Raw genomic sequence first — 25,893 nt, 5'->3', positions numbered from 1 at the left:
TTGAAAATAGGCTCAATGAGTATGGTATGATAATTAGCCTTTCGAAGACTAAATTGATGTCAGTAGGAAAGGATTTCATCAGAATTGAATGTCAGATTGGTGATACAAAGCTAGAACAGGTCGATAATTTCAAGTATTTAGGTTGTGTGTTCTTCCAGGATGGTAATTTATTAAGTGAGTTTGAATCAAGGTGTAATAAAGCTAATGCAGTGAGCTCGCAGTTGCGATCAACAGAATTCTGTAAGAAGGAAGTCATCTCCCAGTTGAAACTATCTTTACATCGGTCTGTTTTCAGACCAACTTTGCTTTACGGGAGTGAAAGTTGGGTGGACTCAGGTTGTCTTATTCATAAGTTAGAAGTAACAGACATGAAAGTAGCGAGAATTATTGCTTTTACAAACAGAGTACACGGAACGACGAGATGAAGGCTAAGTTAGGAATTAACTCGATGGATGAAGCTGTACGCGTAAACTGTCTTCGGTGGTGGCGAATGTGCGACGAATGGAAGAGGATAGGTTACCGTACTAGGAGAATAATAGTCTCTATTATGGAGGGTAAGAGGAGTAGAGGGAGACCAAATGACAATGGCTTAACTCAGTTTCTAACGATTTAAGGATAAGAGGTACAGAACGAAATGAGACCATGGCACTAGTTGCAAATAGAGGATTTTGGCGACGTTTAGTAAATTTACAGAGGCTTGCAGACTTAACGCTGAAAGGCATAACGGACTATAATGATAATGCATGTACATATGTATAACAAACCGTACGATTTTATTTCCGTTAGTGTACGAAGAATTGGAGCGTAAAGTTCAGTCAGTTGTGCCCTCCTTCCATGGCTGTCCATATACGTTAAGACTTATGTATCTGCTTTCGTATCATCCGGAGAGGTTCCTTCTCCCTTATATACCGGTACATCCTCTTTGGGCCATACATACCGGTACACTGCACCCAGTGCCGCTAGTGCTCTTTTCAGTCAGTGTCGCATACTCTGTAGTGGTCACTGGTAATACATCGTATCCTAAATGCAGCCTGTTCTACTGACTGATACAAATCAAATTTATTCTTCAAGAGTTGTTTGTAAGTGAATAAACAACATTCAAATATTTGGTTTTGGTTCGAAGTGGCTCGTATGTTGTTATATAAGGCGCGTATTAGCCAATTCAACAGCTTATTCCGTTATGTGATTATCGGATTTTCTTCATTGAGGAATTGTGATTTCTATCATTTTACACTGTATCCACAACCTCTAACATATTGTCGGTAATGTTCAAATTCAATAATTTACTTTTGTGAAATGTGTAGATCTCAATTGGAAATATTATAAGTTAATACTAATCTTACTCAGTTTCAGCGTTCTGCATATTTTTAATAACTTATTTAATGTTGTTAATTTTCTTAAATTTTATTTTTAATTAAGCATTAAAAATGAATACGCATATAACTAGCTTGCTTTTTAGGAAACTCCAAGCCTTTGCATTGCAAGTGCCGGCAAGTTGTGTGTAGTAGCAATATATCATATACCGTATCTAAATTTAGTAGAACGAGGATTCTTTTTCTGAAGAGCTACGCCGATGAAGAGATGCGGATGGTAGTTTCAGAAAGAAATTGCAATATGTAATGTGTAATTTTAATTATTGTTTTGCTGTGTTATTTACCTCTGTGTGCAATTTTATAGTGACGCTGTGAATGTTGAGTTGTTCTTTACACTGTATGCTGGGACATATGGTAGTAGGGTTCGAAATCTTGAGAGGTTTCCATTTAGGATATCTCTATCTTGTTATATCAATGTTGTTATGGATTTCCTTCTGTATCACATCATTACCCCCACAGCAGCTATATCCGGTATTTATTCGTGATGATTTAGGAAACAGTGCCTGTCTCTCTGATATAATAGTGTAAAAGATGGAACAAGGCCAGAATTCGCCGGCACAGCTATGACAACATACTTACGGGACCTCCTGGGTAGGAGGGGTTTCGGGTGGGGAGAACTTAAAAGATACTGAAGAACTTTCACCTTGTATTTCCTCTCCCTTCACTTCCTTTCGGCCCCCGCCTGTATTTCACCGGCATCCATTTAACCTATTTTATACGTAATTATTTCACTTATATATTCGCATACTAATCTAATTTTACTTACCTGTTATAAATTCCTGGCGACAGGCCGTCTTGAACCAGCGATCTTCAACTCCGTAGTCCATCAGCTTATCCACTCAGCTAACATGTTACTTGATAATTTGAAGCGTAAACGATGTATATATAGATACATATAGTACATTACCAGTAATAGAAATGGCATTGCAATGTAATTAATATTTACCCCAAAAGATGACTCTGTCATCTCTCTCTGAACTGTCGCCAACTTAACTTTTACGAGGAACAAAAATACATCAAACTCAAATCACGAGTTTCATTACCAGCAGTGTGTTTATTGTTTGAAGAGGAAGTACAAGTAGACGAAAACAAACCTGGCGGAACTGGGGGGCGGACCCAGTCATGGCGTTGACAATATATAAGAATACCATACGATCCAGGTTAGATTACGGTTGCTTCTTTTTTAACATGGCAGCTGCCACCCTTGTTCATAAATTAGACGTAATTCAATACAAAGCGATACGGTTATGTATTGGTGCATTGCAATCAATCCCCACTAACGCCTTGCTGGTTGAAACTGGAGAAATGCCGTTGTTCTTAAGTAGAAAGTTTCTAGCAAACAAGTTCTTACTAAGAAAAATTTCGCCTACCTCCTATTTGTTATTTCCTAAATTACAACTTCTTTCGGAATATTTTCAAAAATACCCTAATACTAAATTAAAACCACCTGTTCTCTTAACAGCATTTGAAAACATTCGGTATTATAACACTCAAGTCATTAAATGTCCCTCTTTACCTCATTATTCTTTCCCATACTCTATATCATTGTACAAACCACAACTTATCTCCCATTTCGGATTCAATACCCACCAACGTATACCATCGTCTCATAATATTTCTTTTCCCTTCCCAGTATGCCTATCTCCTCACCAGGATACCTTAAGCATTTATACGGATGGTTCTCGCCATGACCACGGTGTTGGAGCAGCCTACTATATACCTTCATCCAATACATCCGGTAAATTCTCACTCCCCAAACATGCTTCTATCTTCACTGCTGAAGCATTTGCTATTCGGCAGGCCCTATTGTATGTCAAACTTCATGCTATACCCAAAACCATCATTTTTTCTGATTCACTGAGTGTTCTGAAATGCATACATTCAACTCAAAATCACAGTTTGTGGTATGTTCTCAATATTAAAAAACTATTATTTAACCTAGATCAAAACCATCAGGATATAACGTTGGTCTGGATTCCAGGACATTCTAATATTTATGGTAATCTTAAAGCTGATTTTCTTGCCAAAGACGCCGCTTTAGGACATGGGTTCAACTGTAACATTGCTCTTCCCGCTACTGATATTCAACCTCTCATCAAACAGGCACTTTGTCAGGAATGACAGGATGATTGGAAAGGATCTGCGACTTTTAAGGGTGGTTTTTATTTTAGTGTGCAACCTTCTATCGGTTTACGGCCATGATTTGCTAAAGGGAACTACACACGTCGGCATGTTACCACTATCATTCGCCTTCGTTTCAGCCATGTACTAACACCAGCTTATAAATTTAAATTACAATTAACTGACTCACCGCTATGTAACTGTGGTAACGCTATTGGGGATGCTAATCACATTATTCTTCAATGTAAAACGTTTAACTCACAACAAAATATTCTTTTTCGTAGATTATTAGAACAAAAGGTTGCCTTTCCCACATGTGTCTCTTGCCTGGTATCCAATCCCACACCGGAAATTGTACTAGCCATCACGGACTACTTAACCCAATGTAATATTTGTCTTTGAATCCTCCCACACACTTGAAATTTCTCAATGTGATGTATCTCGCTCTACGTAATTTCAGCATTCATTTTCTTGTTACTAATAATTAATTTTTCTAATCGTATAAATGTACTTTTTATATAATAATAAACCTAGAGACTAAAGTGTTCAAGCGAGTGTACAATTGGTGACTGGGTAAATTGCGTGTGGGCAGCGCCCAACAACACAAAGAAAGAAGAAGAAGAAGAAAACAAACCAGTCGTGTGTCCAGCTATGTTTTGGTTATAGTCTTGATTGCTATCTTAAGAGGAAGTAGGCCTACAACTAGACGAAAACAATCGAGTTGTGTGTCCAGCTCTGTCATAGTCGTGATTATAGTTTTAAGAGGAAGTATAACTGGAGATAAACAGTCGAGTCGTGTGTTCAGTTCTGTGATAGTCGTGATGATTGTTTTAAGACGAAGTACAACTAGCCAAAACAATTATAACTCCCGTTCAGTGCTGCATCCATACTAGTAATTATTATTTTAAGAGGGAGTACATCTACGTGAACACAAGAAGTCCATCTTCTGTCTACTCCTGTGCCAACTTTTCGTGAGTACCCATAAATTCATATCCTGTCTCAGTGGTTGCAATATACTCGTGTGTATAGTGTTGCTTTCCTATTCGTGATGTCATCGCCAAAAGTGTACTTCCAACAACAGTCGCTCAATTAGCAATGCTGTCGCACCTAACCTAACGTGTCACTACCAGTGGTTTTCGGTGGATCACAACCTAACCTGTCACTATCAGTGGTTTTCGGTGGATTACAACCTAACCTGACACTACCAGTGGTTTTCGTGGATCACCCCGCTAAATTAGTAATGCTGTCGCACCTAACCAAACCTAACCTAACGTGTCACTATCAGTGGTTTTCGGTGGATCATCCCGCTAAATTAGTAATGCTGTCGCACGTAACCTAACCTGTCACTATCAGTGGTTTTCGGTGGATCACCCCGCTAAATTATTAATGCTGTCGTACCTAACCAAACATAACCTAACGTGGCACTACCAGTGCTTTTCGGTGGATCACAACCTAACCTGTCACTATCAGTGGTTTTCGGTGGATCACAACCTAACCTGACACTACCAGTGGTTTTCGTGGATCACCCCGCTAAATTTGTAATGCTGTCGCACCTAACCAAACCTAACCTAACGTGTCACTATCAGTGGTTTTCGGTGGATCACCCCGCTAAATTAGTAATGCTGTCGCACCTAACCTAACCTGTCACTAGCTTTGGTTTTCGGTGGATCACAACCTAACCTGTCACTATCAGTGGTTTTCGGTGGATCACCCCGCTAAATTATTAATGCTGTCGTACCTAACCAAACATAACCTAACGTGTCACTACCAGTGCTTTTCGGTGGATCACAACCTAACCTGTCACTATCAGAGGTTTTCGGTGGATCACAACCTAACCTGTCATTATCACTGGTTTTCGGTGGATCGCAACCTAACCTGTCACTATCAGTGGATTTCGGTGGATATCAACCTAACCTGTCACTATCAGTGGTTTTCGGTGGATCACAACCTAACCTGTCACTATCAGTGGTTTTCGGTGGATCACCCCGCTAAATTAGTAATGCTGTCGCACCTAACCAAATCTAACCTAACGTGTCACTACCAGTGGTTTTCGGTGGATCACAACCTAACCTGTCACTATCAGTGGTTTTCGGTGGATCACAACCTAACCTGTCACTATCAGTGGATTTCGGTGGATCACCGCGCTAAATTAGTAATGCTGTCGCACCTAACCAAACCTAACCTAACGTGTCACTACCAGTGGTTTTTGGTGGATCACAACCTAACCTGTCACTGTCAGTGGTTTTCGGTGGATCACCGCGCTAAATTAGTAATGCTGTCGGCAGCCCTGAAGATGGTTTTCCGTGGTTCCCCATTTTCACACCAGGCAAATGCTGGGGCTGTACCTTAATTAAGGCCACGGCCACTTCCTTCCCATTCCCACCTATCTGTGTCAGTGCGACGTAAAGCAACTAGCAAATAAAAGTGGTTTTCGGTGAATCACAATTGCTTTCATAAAGGATGCTAGAGGCTGTTGGCCGCTTCGCGGCCCTAACATGGGGGCTTATGCCCACCGACCCCCTTTTGCTTGTCTCTAGACCAATGGTTTTGCCACTAGCCGGACTTAACCAAACCAGATCAGCGCTTTTCCTACTTGCCCGACGTATTATTCGCACACTTTATCTTGGTGCAATTGTGTACGGGGGTGAGGAGTAAGGAGGGAGCTCTCCCGGTATCGATAGTGCTGTCTGGTGCTGCCAACTGAATGAAAATGAAATCTGAATTGAATCGAGAATATGATCGATTGATATGAAATTTCTAAACCGTTATCATCTTAAGCCAACAACTATGTCACATACACATATAACATTATAAAACATTTCTCGATGCGAATCTTGTTCCTAGCATGAATTCTATACTTTGGCTTTGTTGTGTAAACAAAAACAGTACTAGTACGTAAAGTGTACGCCAGATGTCGCACAACGATGCTTAAGCGATTCATAGTTTGTGTTTCAAGGGTTGCCAGTACGAATCTCGAAGATTGCCGAGGTCGACCGATTCAGCACTAGAGTGTAAATGCACCAAGATAAAGTGTGCGGATAATACTTAATATTCGTAAAGTTTTCGCGAAATCAAGTCAGCCCCATCATATCGCGCCGTTAATATCTATTTCACTATCCAACTAGTCAATTTTTAACCCAATCTAGTGCCAATCTAGTGGCTGTGAATTGTGTTACGCAGTCTCAAACAGCTAAATATACCAGACCATTAATTCATACATTTAGCGGCTGCTACACGTTCCTACGAATTATCCGCCATGTTTGCAAACATCAACTCACTAAACACGTCATACATGACGTCATATAGACGCACGAGCAGCAGCCGCGGAGCCCGTGCTCGCCCGTGCCGGCGGATCCTGGACTTATACTTAAAAGATTTTCAGGGGCGAGTGGTGGTGAGTTTGCATGGGGTCGAATCCTAGCATCGGCAGCCCTGATAAACGTTTCCGTGGTTTCCCCGTTTTATCATTAATTATATTAATGTCGCTGCCTACCTAATCTTGTCCCTTTCCCTTGGAGTTGTTAGGACAACATTAAACTGCTAGCATTAATGGAAGAACAATCTTCAGGAATAAATTCTGGCTGTGGAAACTGTAAAATGTAGTTGCTTGAAAGTAAAGCCAATAACATGTTAATAGCATAATCTGTGATGGCCAGAACAAGTAAACATGACACACTTCAGTATTGTCCCCTACATTGATATACTTAAAATAGAATTGAGCATAGTTTCCTCAATAGATATGTGTTTACATAGAAATCTGTTCCCTGGTAATGTGTAAGAATCGGCTCAATTAGCCACAGGAACAAAGCTTGTATTGCCTGTAGGAGAAATTGCAGTATGCATTGTTAGTGCAGTATGTTTACATTTACAGTAAAATATCATAAAGTGACTAATGAACACTGCTATTGAGTGATATAAATTCTGTGAAGCACTGCTCAAGGTATTCAATGCAGATAAGATTCATACCACCTGGGGAACAATGAAAACTGCTAAACATTTAAACCAATTGCTTGACATGGAACTTCCTACAAGGGGCGATCTGGTAAACATCGCTCGGTTGTGTGATTAGACATGACCTGCACAGAAAAATAAAGAAAGTGCACATAAGTAAAATTTGGTGGCATTGTTTGATGAAATGAGCTGATAGCAGTATTGTATAACTTTTTGTCTTCATTTCAACAGAATTTTCTTCATCTTCCATTTCCAGTCTTCTGGATTGTTATGTGAATCAAGAACATCCTCACTTTTTCTCTCTCCGCCACTCCCTTCCTCAAATATTTTTTCTACTTTTATTCCACTCTTATCTTACTCTCCTTACTGTATCCATTCACCCCTTTCTGGGCATTCCCCCACGTCTTTCTCCTATGACTTTCTCTGTAAATACTCACTTCGGAACTCTATCCTCTTCCATTCTCATCATCTGTTCATACCATTTCAGCTTACTGGTTTCCATCTTGCCTTGCAGGTAAGGGAATCCAATTCTCTCACTGATTTCTATGTTTCTGAATATATCACTTCATATATTCCCTGTCGTTACTCTAAGGAATTTCATCTTGGATTCTGTTTTCATTGTGTATTGTTGTTGTTCATGTGCCTGCTGCATATGTCAAAATTGGTGTGTAATGCATTGGGTGCAAAATTTTCTTGCATCCCTTTGGGACTTCCCAGTTACATGCTATACACATTGGTAAAACTCATTGGCTTGTTCAATTCTCCTTCCTATTTCTTAATTTATTTTCCCATCTTCTGCAATTATTCTTCCCATGTACTTGAAGCATTCCACAACTTCTAATGGCCTTCCGTTTCCTTCATATTCCCACTTCCTTCTCTATTACCTTTCATCACCACTACTATCGTACACTTTTCCACTTATTTTCATTCCATATTCCTTTATCTCCTGATTCCATACAGTATCTTGTTCTTGTGCTTCCATTTCATCTTCTCCACGTATCTGAGACCACTTGCCATGGTACACTGACGTATGCCTTCTCAATATCGATAAATATCATCGCTGAATCCTACCAAAATTCCCATCTACCGGGCGGGTTGGCCATGCGCGTAGAGGCGCGCGGCTGTGAGCTCGCATCCGGGAGATAGTAGGTTCGAATGCCACTATCAGCAGCCCTGAAGATGGTTTCCCATGGTTTCCCATTTTCACACCAGGCTAATGCTGGGGCTGTACCTTAATTAAGGCCATGGCTGCTTCCTTCCAACTCCTAGGCCTTTCCTATCCCATCATTGCCATAAGACCTATCTGTGTCGGTGCGACGTAAAGCCCCTAGCAAAAAAAAATTCCCATCTGTTCTCCATCACGTTCTTAAGGTTCACTGGATTGAAAAATTAAAAATTATTTTTGCATGGAGTATGACACCGTATGGAAGTGAAACATAGCTAATAAGTGGTGCTGAGAAAAACAGAGTTGAAGCCTTTGAAATGCCGTGTTATCAGAAGTTCTTTAAGATCATATTGATAGAACATGTCTCAAATAGGGAGATAGTGAATCAGCTGGATGAGAGGAGAATGGTTTGAGAGAATTTCATCCTGGGAAGGAAAATTATGATAGAAGAAATCTCAAAGAACTTGTTCAGTTTTGAACCTAATTGCAAAGGGTAAAAATGGTAGGAAGATTCCAAGATATGGCTTCAGGTGGCCAGAGTGATATGCAGACGGTTTAGTCACTGAATCTTAAAGATGTTTTGTACATTTTGATCACAAGCGATGTACGTTGGATTTTTAACAAGAAAGGTTATCTTGTTGTGGTTGTCGTTCCATATAAAACTGTATGTTATATAATTATTAATACTATATAAGGTGTCATATAATACTAGGGGTCCTTTCACTACGATCTTGATATCGACAGATATGTTAACTTATATATCCTATGGAAGTGATCACTGTTTTACAAGTCATGTAAAACAGGAGGTCCTATGGGTATGATCACAATATCAACAGTCATATAAAATTTCAAGTTTTATGGTATGTCATGGAAAATTACAAGCTTGTTGCTTATTCTATTGACAAACAACAAAAGTAGCAATGACAGCAATAAGGTAATATATTTTTCTGGCTTATGTTTCAGAGTAAGGTCATTAGAAGTAAGCAACAGTCCCAGTACCTTCTAACTAATTCAGTTGCAGTGCAAAATGGACCTGGAATTAAAGATCAAGGAGGAACCAGCTTGGCTTGAAGGAAAAACAACTGCATCACTTGTAAGTCTCATTCCAGATAACTTCATAGAGTTCAGAAATTAATACTTAATAACTGAATAAGTTTGGCAGGGGCATAATTTTCTGTGTGCTTCCTCAATATTAACACCAGCAGTCACCCTGTGCTGCATGTGCATCTATGCGTAGTACGACTGTGTTTTGTTTCTTTTTCTGGGAATACACGACAGAGGGCTACACAAAGCTGCCAACTCTTAGGAACTAAAGGTTGGGGTTGGATTAGTCTGTACTTTTTACTGTCAGTATCGAAATCACTTTGGTTTAGGGGTTGCACCTCTTCTGTTTTCCCCTCTGATTATAATAGAGGATGGTTGGCCCATTACACATTTTCTTAAACTAATATCTTCCAACACTACTGCACTATCAAATGCACCACATGTAAAAAATAATTACTCCTATTGTAATTAGTGTAGAAGAAGTTAAATCACAAATGTTTCCTTAGTGTTTTTGAGACTGGATACACCAGTCTGCTAAACAAAATGTGTACACAGGTGTGATTATTCTGGGTTACCCTCATATCCACAATGTGCTGGAAGATATGTGTTTTAACACAATGCTGTCCGCTCACGTATCAATACATGTTTCCAAGCACGGTGCTCTGCAGCCGATCACGTATAAATATGTGTTTGTGCAAGTCTGCTTATGCCATCTAACGGTTATTGAGGAACTATTTGGAGATTATCGTTGATGTGCCTAAGTGCTAGAAAAACTACGCTTCTTTTAGTACTGGTTTTGCCCGTTTTAGTGAGTCAGTTGCATTTGGTTTTGCCTTCGAATATCTTCCGTGTATCCATCAATGCTAGTAAACAAAAATGGCAGCCCCGGTAAACAAAAACAGTGGACTGACTCTTGGTGATATTATATAGTACATGAATTGTACGCTGATAATTTGTCATATGTTTCCCGTGATTGTGAGGAGAGTGAAGATGAATTGTCTAATGATAATTCTAGTGCTAGTGTCATGCATTTATGTGGAAGTGATGCGTTGAATGACACGTTTATTGCACCATGCGAGCAATGACCTCATGATTCAGATAGCAAAGATGATCTAGATGTAAGTACTGTTGATAATATTCTCCCTATTTCTGGCAGTGAATGGCCTAACAGGGTATTATACTGTTTTTGGAGTCTTTCTCATGGACGCCTGGCGTTAAAATTTCGCCGAGTGAACCTGAAAATATAGGTTGTGATGTCAAGTTGTTCATTTGTAATGAATTTGTTGGCGTATATGGTGGAGGAATTAAACAGATATCAATACCAGAATGAACCGAAATATAAAATCTCACCAAAAACTTTAAAGTGGACAGATATAACTGTGAATGAACCTAAAATTATTAAATTATGATACCCTGCAATAACTCCATGTCTCTGCCAAAACCTTCCGGCCACAGGGGCCAGTTATTCATCAGATTGGCCGGACAGCAATGTGTTAAGGAAGGAGCAGATTTGCATATGGCATAAGAGGGATAAAATAGCTCAAAATCTGAATGTACATTCTCTCAAAGTAAGTATTTTGCTCAGATGTTGAATTCACTTAGAAAGGCAGAATAATGATTAGCTCATTTTATTCCTCAAATACAGGTCAGGCTATGTATATACATAGAACCATGTCTAAGGGCTCTAGAATGCATGATTTCTGAGAAAATTTTCTTTAATATGCCCCTTCTTATTGGGCTCTGATACTTTAAGGACTCAATTTCCCTGCCTTTTGTGCATCATTTTCATCCATTCCTTAGTTCAGCTACTGTTCTCTTCTATATTGAATGGGTCAAGTCGGTATATTCTAGAAATTGATACTTTAATTCACTTTTATAATTAAGTTAACTTATATTAGAACATAAGCTTTCGGCCACAGTCCCTCCCCCCGTTTAGTGCCGACAAGGTTTTATGAATCCAAGCGAGAAATTTAAATGTCTCATTGATCGGAAAAACTGAAAACTGCAGATGTACACTCCAGCACTGCTGACTCCTCCATTGAGAGTGTCCTCATCCCCAGTTCTTCACAGAACATTATATAACATGCTTGTAGTAGTAAAATATTTCATTTGTAGTTTCTTTGAGTTTGGGCTACATCACATCCTTTGCTGGTATAAGACTCTGATAAGCTTGCTTCTTTCATGTTTACTTTTTTTTTCATTTTACACTTGGAAGCATTGAAATAAGCTGTTTGTAACAGAACTGTCTTATTGCTTTATGTAGCCCCTGTGATCTCAGCAAAACAAGAGTGGAGAATGTGATTTCATTATTTCAAGTTATTTTAATCTGTCTATAAACAAATCTATGCTGAGAACAAACAATTATTTAGAACAGTTGTAACACTTCTAATTGGTTCAAACAACTTTTAAGATTTGACTGATATGATTGTACATATGAAAACAGTTCATACAATTTAGTGTTTATGCCTGTGGCTGCTTCTTTCCAAATTCTGTGTGAGATGGCCCCAATTCCATCCCTGGTAGTATATCTTCTGATATGGCTAGAAAATGTTTGCATTTTATGTTTTGTTCTCAGTCTCATCCTTTCTCTGACATAAAGAATGAGCAAGAATAGTAACACCATTCTCAGTACAGCTTTTGGTTATAACAATCCTCTGTTGGTAGAAATCTTCCTTAAATATTAGTGAAATTCTGAAAGCAACTGTAATACTGGAAATTAATGAATTAATATGCTCATTTGTTGGTGACTATATTTGTAGATGTGTGTTATGAGCATATCTAATATATCTTATTTTCCACAGGAAAATATTGAACTTGTATCCGAAGTGATAGCTCTGAAAGAAGTTAAATCAGAGTTAACAGAGTCAGGGTCAATGGAGGAAAACTCTCTTGAGGTAATGTATTTAATTTTATAAGCCATCATCAGGTAATGGATATGGTTAGAAAATGGCTCAACAGATACCAGGGTTTGAACCTTATTTCAGTGGACATGATTGATAGTCCTACAGAAAATATACTTTTTTATGAGATTGATTGTGTACTAACCTAATTTTCACTTTTCCTTCAAGTTGTTCCACTATCTTGCATTATGAGTTGTGCAGGAGTTAGGATTATTCCAGAGACCTCTACTCTATATCATTTGGGAGCTGGTATCATTCCTACTAATACTTTTGAATTTGTAAACAGTTTTGAACACGAATTAGTTATAAGATGCATTGTTTTGTTACTGTTTCAGGATATTTTACTAGTTGCTTCCAAATGAAACACCTGTGTTATCTTATTGATTATATTAATTATTGATTTCTAGATAATACAGTAATTTGTTGATACAAGTTGCAGGTGATGTGCTTGTTTACTGTGAGCTTTCGCTTATATACTACACACATTGTAGACATCTGATGGCAAGTGATAAATATTCTTGTTTTCTCTATATGTGGTCTGTGGTGTTACTTGTCCATTGTGACATATAATATTACTTAAACATGCAGTGGAATAAATAAACCATTCAGGAGTTATTTTGCCTTTCTGTTTCATACTTTGTAACGGATTTTGTTTGTGAATAGGCCTTGTGAGTTCACCGTTACTCACCTGAACATTCGTTACATGAATGAATTCGTCATTACCAGCATACACATTTGATCACTGTCATCATCCACTTCATAGCATGCGTATCATCTTCTTTCAGTATGACTATTTTGCTAGGGGGTTATTTCATTACCCATTGTCCGACTCGTTGGCTGAACGGTCAGCGTACTGGCCTTCGGTTCAGAGGGTCCCGGGTTCGATTCCCGGTCGGGTCATGGATTTAATCTTAATTGGTTAATTCCAGTAGCTAGGGGGCTGGGTGTATGTGTTGTCTTCATCATCATTTCATCCTCATCACGACGCGCAGGTCGCCTACAGGTGTCAAATAGAAAGACCTGCACCTGGCAAGCCGAACCCTTCCTGGGATATCTTGGCACTAAAAGCCATACGACATTTCATTTCATTTTCATTACCCATTTATTGAGATAATCATTTCACCATCTCTTCCAGGAATTCTGCGTTAGCTCCTGAAAATATAGCCATGTGGGCAAGTTTGTGATGAGAGAGGAAGTATAATCATGATCAGGGAGTGTAGTAGTTGGCTCTCCTATAAGGAAATGAGATGTTGTGAGGTAAGAAGTGTCAAAAGTGTCATCATTTAGTTTTGGTGAGAGGATGTGAGTGTGTTGTAAAAAGGGTCCATTCTTTGTTGGTGAAGCGATAAGAATCCATCACTCATCTCAGGTGTTATATCAGACTCTTGACAGCTGCTTCCCAGATTCCACCAAAGTGTGGTGCTGCAGAAGGGATGTAATGCTATGTTAGTCCCATGCCTGCAGTTGTGTGAAAAGTCGGTTTTCTGAGGGTTAAATTTTACAATATTAAAATTCTTCCACCATTTTGATACTTTTTTATTTGCCTTTTGGCAAATTTTTATTTGTCAACTACAGGTTTCGTTCCTTATTTAGGAACATCCTCAGCTGTTATTATAGCTTAGGTGAATTACTAAGATTTTAAACACGTTAATTTGCAGGTACATTGATTCACTTAAAACTACTAAAATACCAATTAAATTAAATGATGTTAAAAACAATGTAGGGGTTAGTGTGTTAATGATATGGGAACGGATGATTACATAGTTGGTTAGCTTAAAAACTATGTCTATTCATTTGAATAGTTGTTAAAAAAAATTTCATTTTGTTACATTAAAATGTCGGTTTGCGGCTAAAAGTTTAAAAAATGTTTGACTTCATAACACTTTTCAAATTATTGAAATTTTTTCTTCCGTTCCTTCCAGGTAAGTTGTATTATATTAAGAGTTTGCTTATAGTGCCCTTGATTGAGTGTAATGTGGAACTTTGAAGCTGATTGGTGATCAATTTTTGTGAAGGGAGCTTCGTTTCAATTTCTGAAATGAAATAAAATAAGGAAATGGGAATTTGTTTGAAAACATGTGTCTTTACGTAATAACTAAATGTATAAAAAAGTTCTTTACCTTGCTGTTGTTAGACTCCAATTCCACTGTGACCCTGGAGGGATGTTTGATGCTGCTTTACGTTTAGTATAGTAATGGTGTGTGTGTTCCATTGTATGCTCCTCCTTACGGGGAGGCAAGGCTGCGGAGAGGGGAGGGGGCGTGTCGGTTACTGTTACGACTTCAACTTTAGAAGGGGTGGGGAGAGGGGATGTACAAATGGCGGAGGCTCGGTCTTATTTATCCTTTTACTGTTTGTATTGTGTCTTTTGCTTAAAATTTCGAGACTTGATAATGTCCCTTCAAATATAGGGTTTCCATTGTCAATAGTTTTATTTAGGTTATTGTCCTGATTGCTTTTTTGTTTTAAATAAATATATAAATTTTCTAATGTATTAAGGAGAGCTCCTTTGTTTATTTTATGCAATATAGTTAAATCCTGCTCTATGGTTGTGAATTGATGTCCAGTTGAACTCCTGTGTTGGCCCATCGCGGAAATTTTTTTTTTGTCTTTCAGCGTTGACATGCTCCTGGTATCTTACAGTAAAACTGCGCCCTGTTTGTCCGACATAACTTTTTTACATTGATGACACTTCAATTTATAAACTCCTGATTCAGAATGTTTGTTTTTACTAGGGAATTAACACTATTGTAATTAAATAATTTATACTTTGTGTTATTGCTGGTTGAATATGCGATCTTATAATTATATTTTTTAAACAAATTGGTTACTGTGTATAAGTTAGGGTTATTGAACGTGAACTTGGCATATTTGTCTTTCTTTTGTGTTTCAGGTGTTAGATTAGTTTGTAATTTCTGTTTGAATTTACCAATTATTTTGTTTATTATTTTTGGTTCAAAACTGTTGCATTGGGCTTGTTTGCGAATAAAGAGCAGTTTTTTTTTCTCTTTCTTGTGTGTAAGGGGTATATTATACGCTCTATATATGTAACTATAATAAGCTGACCTTTTTTGCGATTCCGGGTGCAATGAGTAGTTCTTTATTGTAATGGGAGTAAAAGTGGGTTTTTTGTGTATCTTGAAGACAAACTCTTCCTATTTCCGTGTTACATTTATGTCTAAAAAGTTAATGGAGCTTTCTTTTTCTTTCTTTACTGTAAACTTTATTCGGGGATCAAGTGTATTTAATTTATTGAGGATATCGTCACTGTTATTCTCTCTTCGACCTATTACAGCAAAAGTGTCGTGATTCCAGAAAAAAGTTTATAGTAGAGAAAGAAAAAGAAAGCTCCATAAATTTTTTAGACAAATGTAACACGGAAATAGGAAGAGTTTGTCTTCAAGATACACAGAAAACCCATTTTTACTCCCATTACAATAATGAACTACTCATTGCACCCGAAATCGCAAAAAAGGTCAGCTTATTATAGTTACATATATAGAGCATTTAATATACCTCTTACACACACAGAAAGAGAAAAAGAACTGCTCTTTATTCACAAACAAGCCCAATGCAATGGTTTTGAACCAAAAATAATAAACAAAATAATTGGTAAATTCAAACAGAAATTACAAACTAATCTAACACCCGAAAAAAAAAAGAAAGACAAATACGCCAAGTTCACGTTCAATAACCCTAACTTAACACAGTAACCAATTTGTTTAAAAAATATAATTATAAGATCGCATATTCAACCAGCAATAACACAAAGTATAAATTATTTAATTACAATAGTATTAATTCCCTAGAAAAAACAAACATATAAATTGAAGTGTCATCAATGTAAAAAAAAGTTATGTCGGACAAACAGGGCGCAGTTTTACTGTAAGATACCAGGAGCATGTCAACGCTGAAAGATATAAAAAAATTTCCATGATGGGCCAAACACATGAGTTCAACCAGACATCAGTTCACAACCATAGAGCAGGATTTAACTATATTGCATAAAATTTGATTTGATTTGATTTGTTTATTTATCACCAACAGAGTTATTGATTCTCCAATTACAGATGATATAATACATTCAAATAATAACAATATTAACAGAACTTACTACTACCACTAATTATAAATAAGCAATATATACTATATACATATTTACAAAACACATTAGGAAGGAAAAAAGACATGTTTTGAAATGACCGAAGGAAGGAAGTATAACTTTCAGTTACTAAATGGGCAGAACAAGATACAAGGAACACTCTGTCTATGAAGCGTCCATAAGATGTCTGTGAATTTCACTAGCTGACGAGTGAAATATATCCACTATCCCGCTAATTTCGTTCAGGGATCTTAGGGCCTGCATAAACCAAGAGTTCCTGTGTGATTCCGTTCTGCACCTGGGTAAGTGAAAGGTGACAGCCTGTCGGGTATTGCGGGAAGGAAAAATAAATAAAATAAATAAAGGAGCTCTCCTTAATACATTAGAAAATTTATATATTTATTTAGAACAAAAAAGCAATCAGGATAATAACCTAAATGAAACAATTGACAATGGAAACCCTATATTTGAAGGGACATTATCAAGTCTTGAAATTTTAGGCAAAAGACACAATTCAAACAGTAAAAGGTTAAATAAGACCGAGCCTCCGCCATTTGTACATCCCCTCTCCCCACCCCTTCTAAAGTTGAAGCCGTAACAGTAACGGACACGCCCCCTCCCCTCTCTGCAGCCATGCCACCCCATAAGGAGGAGCATACAACGGAACACACGCACACCATTACTATACTAAACGTAAAGCAGCATCAAGCGTCCCTACAGGGTCACAGTGGAATTGGAGTCTAACAAGAGCGAGGTAAAGAACTTTTTTATACATTTAGTTATTACGTAAAGACACATGTTTTCAAACAAATTCCCATTTCCTTATTTTATTTCATTTCAGAAATTGAAACGAAGCTCCTTTCACAAAAATTGATCAGCAATCAGCTTCATAGTTCCACATTACACTCAATCAAAGGCACTATAAGCAAACTCTTAATATAATACAACTTACCTGGAAGGAACGGAAGAAAAAACTTTCAATAATTTGAAAAGTGTTATGAAGTCAAACATTTTTAAGACTTTTAGCAGCAAACAGACATTTTAATGTAACAAAATGAAATTTTTTTAAAACAACTATTCAAATGAATAGACATAGTTTTTAAGCTGACCAACTATGTAATCATCCATTCTCATATCATTAACACACTAACCCCTACATTGTTTTTAACATCATTTAATTTATTTGGTATTTTAGTACTTTTTAAGTGAATCAATGTACCTGCGAATTAACATGTTTAAAATCTTAGCAATTCACGTAAGCTATAATAACAGCTGAGGATGTTCCTAAATAAGGAACAAAACATGTACTGTTGACAAATAAAAATTTGCCAAAAGGCAAATAAAAAAGTATCAAAATGGTGGAAGAATTTTAATATTGTAAAACTTAGTGATTAGATTTTGATACGGAAAATGAAGCTGATTACTTGCAATTTCTGAGGGTTGTTTTGCAGAAAGGCCTTGATTTCTGTAGCTACTCCAAAGAAGTTTGTGCTGTTATTGCTGTAAATATACAGGGGTTGACCTCTATGAGAACTAAGTCGATAAAGTCCGGAGAGAAATGTTCTTGTGGTGAGATCAGTTATCATGTCAGTGTAGACAGCCTTGGTAGCTAGACAGTCTGGTCTTGTCTGATCGCACACCATTTTTTATGGGAATTGGGTCAGTATAGACTACGCCAGTTTTAAGGAATGGGTACATCGGAGTTACATGCACCCTTTGTGTTTTTCGCATTAATTGTTCTGAAGTATGTGCATTCAACTTAGAACACTTGAGATGTGTATGAGGCTGATGAGATCCTAAACTTGTCTCTCAGAGAGTTGAGTTCCAGGATGAAGTAGTCGAAGGTGTTCTGCCATCATAATTATATTTGTGAGATGATACAGAATTTCTAAGTTTTCCACTTGACTAGTATTGGAGTATTGTGCAGTCTTCCACCAACAAGGAGATGGCCTTCTTGATCTATGATTGGATTTATAGCCTTTATATGAGTTGATAGTTTCCTACACAACATTAATCTGACATTCTTGTACAGGGTTCAACTCCGATATGTACAGTGGACTTTAATTTCCCTCCATGGGTTGTTTACAACAATCTCAGACCGTTATATGTTACAAATCTCATGACTGGTCCGTATTGAAATCCACGTATTCAATACACATTGGGTTCTTAAAATTAAGATTTACGTCTTGTCATACTAATTTAAGGAGACATGTTTCGCCCATTGAATGGGCATCATCAGCCGTGATCTCATGCCTAAGGGATTAAAATCAGGATCCTGATTACTCTAGTCAAAGTGTTACTTAGAGGAACGTGTGTTATAAAAATGAGCATACTTGTAAGTTCAAAACGAAAATTTACACAATTAAGACATGTCTAAAAATATTTGGTGAAAGGATGTGAGTATGTGATATAAGAGTGGTCCATTCTTTGATGGTGAAGCGATAAGAATCCGTCACTCTTCTGAGGTGATATGTCTGACTCTTGACAGCTGCTTCCCAGATTCCACCAAAGTGTGGTGCTGCAGGAGGGAAGAAATACTAAGTCAGTCCCATGGCTGCAGTTGTATGAAGAGTTGGTTTTCTGACGGTTGTTTTGCAGAAAGGCCTTGATTTCTTTAGCTGCTCTGAAGAAGTTTGTGCCATTAGCACTGTAAATGTTCAGGCTATAATGGATTTTAAATTATTTGATGCTGCTCATGAAGTATTTAGCAGTTCAGTCTAATGTATTTGCAAGATTGAACTCCATTGAGTGCACTAAGCCTTCTTAAAATGTACCACCTCATTCTGTGCTCGCTAATAGTGCACCTCCGGGCCACGAGTGTTGTACTAGTCTGACTGCTCTGCTTGTGCGCTGCTGCCACCTGGGTACCTGGATGTGAACTTCCCTTTCGATCGTCAACGCGTGAGAACTACAATGTGTCGAAGTTCAGTCGTCATTATCTGTTGTTGAAGAAGGAAACTCCTCGCCTGATGTTCTGCTGGTGAATATTGTATTGTACGGCAACTAATAGAAACTGGAGGAGATGTTGCTTGGCTTGGATCCCGGATAAGATAATGCCTCCCCCCCGGGCGATTAGGCCAGAAATGTTTGGTTTGTTTAGCTTTCCTCCCGACATTTGTGAGTGTTTGTATCTTCTCCTTCTACGGGTCTGAACTGATTGATGGACACAACAAGAAAACGTACTTTTGAGGAGCAATGGGAAATAGATTTGGTATAATGACCATGAGAGATAATTATTTATTTAATTCCAAGAGATTTATATTTAGCAGATATATGAGGTAATTCAGGTCATCATTACAGTGTAATCCATTGTTTGTTATGCTGGGGTTTCAAAGAAATTGTAAATGTGTAATACCGTTGGATATTCATCTTCAGGTAATTCGAATGGTTCATAAACTAGATTTAAACTGATCTATACAGTTAAAGGCCATTATTAAATAATATGTACGGTAGAACCTCGATAATTCAAAATCGGTTAATTCAAAATCCCGCCTAATTTGAAGAAGGTCTTGTTCCCGGAAACATGAGATACAGTTTTGCATGTTATTTAAATTGTTTAATTCGAAATACGGATAATTCGTAATTCGAAGTACAATGTCGGCCCCATTACCGAAATTTAGACTTTTAATTTGAAACTGCCTTTACATTTTAAAACAGTAGTATGTTACAGAGTAATTTCAACTCGAAATTTATCCGCGTCATAATAGAACGCGTGTTCCGGAACGTGGAGTGGTACGGTACCGTAGCTTACCGCATTTACACTCACTTCGGTGGATCTACAGTGCGCTTCATGATTACTAAGTTGAATAAAATCAGAATTCTTTTGTATTAAAACTTTTAAGGAACGCCGTAATATCACGCAACAGGCAGTGTGCGGGAAAACAGAATCTGCGAACACTGGTGATGCCGACAGTTGACGAAAAAACAAAAAAACGTGGCTCATATAATAAATTTGTAGGCACCGAACAATATTGTCATTGCCGATGAAACTGCATTACCTTATTTTAATGCGAGCCCAAACGATCATATGGTTTTAAAGGAGAAAGTGCCAGTCGGGGAATCGTACAAGTGTGAGGGATCGGAGTCATTGTAGTGCGTTGCAATGCGCATGGAAGCGAGAAACTTTATCCCCTCGTCATAGGAAAGATCGATAAGCCACAATGTTATGGGCGTCGGGAATTTTCCATGCCAGTACAAAGCATCTAAAAATGCAAACAGTACAGAAATCCAAAAAATAATGCATTTGCACAGGCGAACCAGCATAATTTATCCCCGTCTTTGAATTGTGTGATATTTTATTTTTGTTGCATGAGGTTATGTTTGTAAGTTATTTACCCAAGTGCATTATTTGAACATTGTAAATGCACCTTGTTGGATACATTTTGGAAATAGTCTTTTCTCATGGCATTTGAAAGGCATAAACTGTGAATCAAGGTTAACTGCATGCAGTAAGAGGCCTTAGAATATTTTGTAATGCAGCAAAGGGTTGGTACTTCTGAATTGCGATTTGGCGGTTAATTCGAAATCACGTAATTCGAAGTCCGATATTTGAGTCCCAACGACTTCGAATTAACGAGGTTTTACTGTAATTGCTATAAAACCCTATCTGGTGGTTTAAACGTATCATTGTTTAACTTATTGGAATTATGATAATTATCTGGTCTATCTCACAACCACCATACTCGGGGATAAGCTGGTAAAGACTCAAATCTGTGCGTTCCATCTGCGGCATGCGCAGGCCTCTCAGAAACTCAAAGTACTATGGAAGGGGAACTTACTGGAACACTGCTTTACGCCAAAGTACCTGGGAGTTATGCTGGATCGCACATTAACATATAAGAAACATTGCCAAAACCTGAAACAAAAGATAGCTGCCAGAAACATCATTCTACGAAAGTTATCAGGAACAAGTTGGGGAACACAACCTCAAACAATTAGAACATCAGCTCTAGCTCTATGCTATTCTGCAGGAGAATATGCCTCCCCAGTTTGGTACAGGTCAGCTCATATGAAGCAGGTCGACATAGCTTTAAACGAAAGCTGCAGGATCATCACTGGATGTTTGAAACCTACACCCATTGAGAAGGTCCAACGTTTAGCTGGTATTGCTCCCGGTGAGATTCGTAGGGAGGTAGCAGCTAACAAAGAAAGGCTCCAGGCATCTTCTTCAGAAGCACATCCTCTCTATGGATACCAACCAGCCACACAGAGGCTAAAATCTAGGAAAAGTTTTCTCCGCACATCAGTCAACCTTGAGGGGAAAGCAGAGAATGCTAGAGTCACAATGTGGAAAGAAAGAATCCACCACCTTTCCAACTGGATAGAGCCAAAGGAAAGTCTTCCATGTGGACACCAGGAGAAGTGGACAATATGGAAAGCCCTTAACAAACTCCGTACAGAAGTCGGCAGAACCAAAGTAAACTTGCGAAAGTGGGGCTTCTCAAGTGATTCATCACTTTGTGATTGCGGAGAGCAGCAGACGATCCAACATCTATGTCAGTGTGTTTTATGTCCTTCAATGTGCACTATGAAAGACTTGATTGCAGCCTCCCCCAACGCTATTGACGTCACCCAATACTGGGCAAGCATCATCTAGCTCTCGAATATTGTTGCTCTATCTGTGATTGTATAATAGACTTGTATATTTGTATAGTAGGAATGTAGATATCTTGTTGCTTTTTGTTGAATATCTATAAGTAAAGTTGATACTTCTGACACGAATAAAGAAAGAAAGCTGGTAAAGTGAAAACATTTTCTAGTGACTACTCGGATTGTTCTTGGCTGCCATTTTCTTATGTATATCACGTGATTCGTTGCTATGGTAGCCTCGTGTAAACTGTTTGGGGGCGTGTACTATGTTGAGTTTGACATTTGAGTGATGATTGCTTGTTATTATGAACATTTGACTTTCGTCTATGGTGATGATAATTTTTTTTTCTTCTGGTGTGTGGATGTTTGATCTGATCAGTGCTGATCGAGTTGATTTATCGGTGCTCTAAATATATTGACATTTAATCTTATTTGTGACTGAATTATTTTCTTGTGGATGTTTTCTGGATTATCCTTGATTATGATCTTCTGATTTTTTTAATTGGACATTGTAAACCGATTGTGTTTCCTTGTGTTTTTACTTACCTATGACCCGAACTAGTCGTTTAGAAATTGTTTTCTATTTAATATCCTGATTAGAAGTTCTCAAAGACAGAGACTGCTATTAACACAAATTTAATTACCTTTAATTTCTACTTTAAAAGAAAAACTTGGTAAATACTTCAAAAGGGAAGTTTATATTCATGGTTATTGGTTAATCTCTTTAATATGTTAGCATAGGAGTTACATTTCCCCCTCTTACTGATCTCTAATTGTTGATATCTGAATTAGTTCAATTAATGATTTTTTTGTTCTTAAGCTGTTAAGCATTGTCGGAAGTATTACTACTAATTTATTTTCATTGAAGTGCTTTCTCCTTGAAATCAGACTAATATTATTATTTCAGTCAAGGATATATAAAATAAAATTTTAATTGTTTCACCTGGCCTCGTGTGTCCAGGCTTCCACACATTGCGACGACCTTACTTGGGATCTGAGTTGGTAGTTGTTACTGTTGGTTGTGATCCCTGGACGTGCGAACTGCTCTCACTGTGTCTAATATTTATTAGGTTGTGAGAAGCCTACAGCCAACAGCACATAAGTTCAATGCTCCGCCCATCTCCTCTCGTCCGCCACACACCCTTCCCTCAATACCACACAGATACAATACAAGAAGTGCAAGTGTCATTTGTTCTCATGCTGCAAAGGCCACTAGGTCACACCAGAAATGTCGACGGGTTAAGTAAATGTATAGAGTGTTTATCGTCAAATTTAGCCCTTTTTACTCTAATCGTAAAAATCCTTCTACCCTCCTCTCATTACAGATTCTTCACCACACATCCCTCAGTAGTCGATTTCAACATTGAAGCAATAGCCATCTTCAAACACGAGTGTCCCCATTTGACCAATAAGACAAGAGGAGGCTATCACATCAGCTAGTGAAGACATACATGGCAACACACAGTCGTGAATCTTTCTTTATCTTCTTCAACAAAAATAAGAAGACTGCGGCCTTGCCGTAGAAATACGTGTGTTTTTTTTTTTTTGCTAGGGGCTTTACGTCGCACCGACACAGATAGGTCTTATGGGGACGATGGGATAGGAAAGGCCTAGGAGTTGGAAGGAAGCGGCCGTGGCCTTAATTAAGGTACACCCCAGCATTTGCCTGGTGTGAAAATGGGAAACCACGGAAAACCATCTTCAGGGCTGCCGATAGTGGGATTCGAACCTACTATCTCCCGGATGCAAGCTCACAGCCGCGCGCCTCTACGCGCACGGCCAACTCGCCCGGTTAAATACGTGTTTAACAGGGTGTCCACTCATATGGAAAACCGGAAACCGGGGAATGTCAGGGAATTCGATAAATAGTGGGGAAAATGAGGAAATGTTAGGGAATTCAGAAAATAATCTGGAAATTTGTTCTTCAGCCAGATAAAATAGACATACAATATTTATCCGTTCATAGAAGCACATTTTTCAATTTTTATAACACTAACTTTGGGCATGTCTTTTATGCCAGGAAGATATTGTAATGAAAACTGAATAAATATTAACAAAAGCAGGTGTGATCTCAAATGTGAAGTAACCAATAAATTCAGTATCTATATTCATAGCCCATGGCAAGCAGTAGCACCTATGATTGATTGATTGATTGATTGATTGATTGATTGATTGATTGAATTTTCAATGTTTCGATCTACTTACTATTGTATATTCTGTGTTGTTGGGGAATGGCGAGTCCTATGTTGCCTTCTCAGTTTTCTAATCGCTTAAATATATGGCTTCCACAGCAAATTATGCTTATACACAAAATTCCACAACCCAATGGATGACTGTGCTTTTTTACTATGTAATGATGTGTGCGATAGTCACTACCTCATAAAATGTAAAAAGTGACAAAAAGCACTGACTGAATGCATGAAAGTGTGAAATTCACTTAAACTTAATACTCTTTCAAGTGATTATTATTATTATGATTATTATTATTATTATTATTATTATTATTATTATTATTATTATTATTATTATTATTATTATTACAATTATTAAATTTTGCTGATGTAGGTAAACATTATGTAAATGTGTAATGCATTGTGACACCGTTCTGGCCGCGCCATGTTGACTTTCCAGCCTTCTGATGAAATGGTTGGTGATGGATGTGAGTGAGTGAGGCTCCACAGTATTCAAGTGATTTGAAGTCATTATACAGGAGTAGAAGTGATAAAAACTTGCGGACATGTTACGTTTGTATTTACGAATCGATATACCCATAAGTTTTGTCTGTATTGATCTTCTTTTTCTTCCAAATTTGCATTGTAAAGAAAATGGGCCGCTGAAACAACGGAGTAGGAAGCCCAGCCGCTACCAATGCTGCCAACGTAGACTGCCTCGTGAAGTGTGCGCGGGATGACTTCATTAACTTAGACAGCTTCATTGAAAAAATTGTGCAGCCCATTTCTACCTGCATTACAGAAGTGGTTATAAAAGAACTTGAAAAAAGTTTAAAATTTAATATCGAAGCATTTTCAGAGTTAACTGAAACACTTGATAAGAAGGAGGCAGAAATCCGCAAACTGAACGAGGATATGGATGCCAAGTGCGATTCATTGGAGCAATACAGCAGGAGAAATAATGTAATAATTTTTGGCATCCCCGAATGTTCGAACAAAACTGTGATGAACTAGTGCTCAGCGTGTGCAAAGCAGTAGGTGCAGATGTTAGACTTAATGACATTGATAGGTGTCACACAGTAGGACCTCCATCACCAGGGAAAACAAGACCTATCCTAGTGAAATTTGTGTCTTAGCACTCATGGCAGGAATTCATCACTAGGAAAAGGAAATTGAAAGGCTCATCCACAACAATCCATGAAGATTTTACGGCTATCAGAATGTACATCTTGAAGTCAGCAATCCAGCGTTTTGGTCTTACAAACACTTGGACTGACTCAGGAGACATCATAATCGCGAAGGGTGACAGGATGAAACTAAGAGTGTGCAAGTTAAAGGAACTTCCTATGGCATAAGCTTCTGTTGCAGTACTGCCTAATCACCTGACAGTGTGAGTCCACTCCCATCCTTTACTGTAACTCACAGCTGAGAAGCTAGCTTTTTTAATTTCTTCAAATAACTTTATATATCTATCTAT

The 25,893-nt window shown here is 38.0% G+C and overlaps 1 protein-coding gene across 1 annotated transcript in view; it reads left to right on the top strand.

Moving 5' to 3' along the window:
- The first annotated feature begins 1,213 nt into the window (after window positions 1-1,213).
- The window catches only part of LOC136885760 (zinc finger protein OZF-like), a 79,543-nt gene continuing 54,863 nt past the window's right edge, over window positions 1,214-25,893 (top strand). Inside the window, exons 1-3 of the mRNA XM_068230257.1 lie at window positions 1,214-1,262; window positions 9,574-9,703; window positions 12,456-12,548. Coding sequence (XP_068086358.1) covers window positions 9,638-9,703; window positions 12,456-12,548 — 159 coding nt within the window. The 5' untranslated portion in view covers window positions 1,214-1,262; window positions 9,574-9,637. The remainder of the gene's footprint in view (window positions 1,263-9,573; window positions 9,704-12,455; window positions 12,549-25,893) is intronic.

This window comes from Anabrus simplex, chromosome 14 (assembly GCF_040414725.1).
Source record: "Anabrus simplex isolate iqAnaSimp1 chromosome 14, ASM4041472v1, whole genome shotgun sequence".
NCBI lineage: Eukaryota > Metazoa > Arthropoda > Insecta > Orthoptera > Tettigoniidae > Anabrus > Anabrus simplex.
This window is presented reverse-complemented; position numbering and strand designations above follow the sequence as displayed.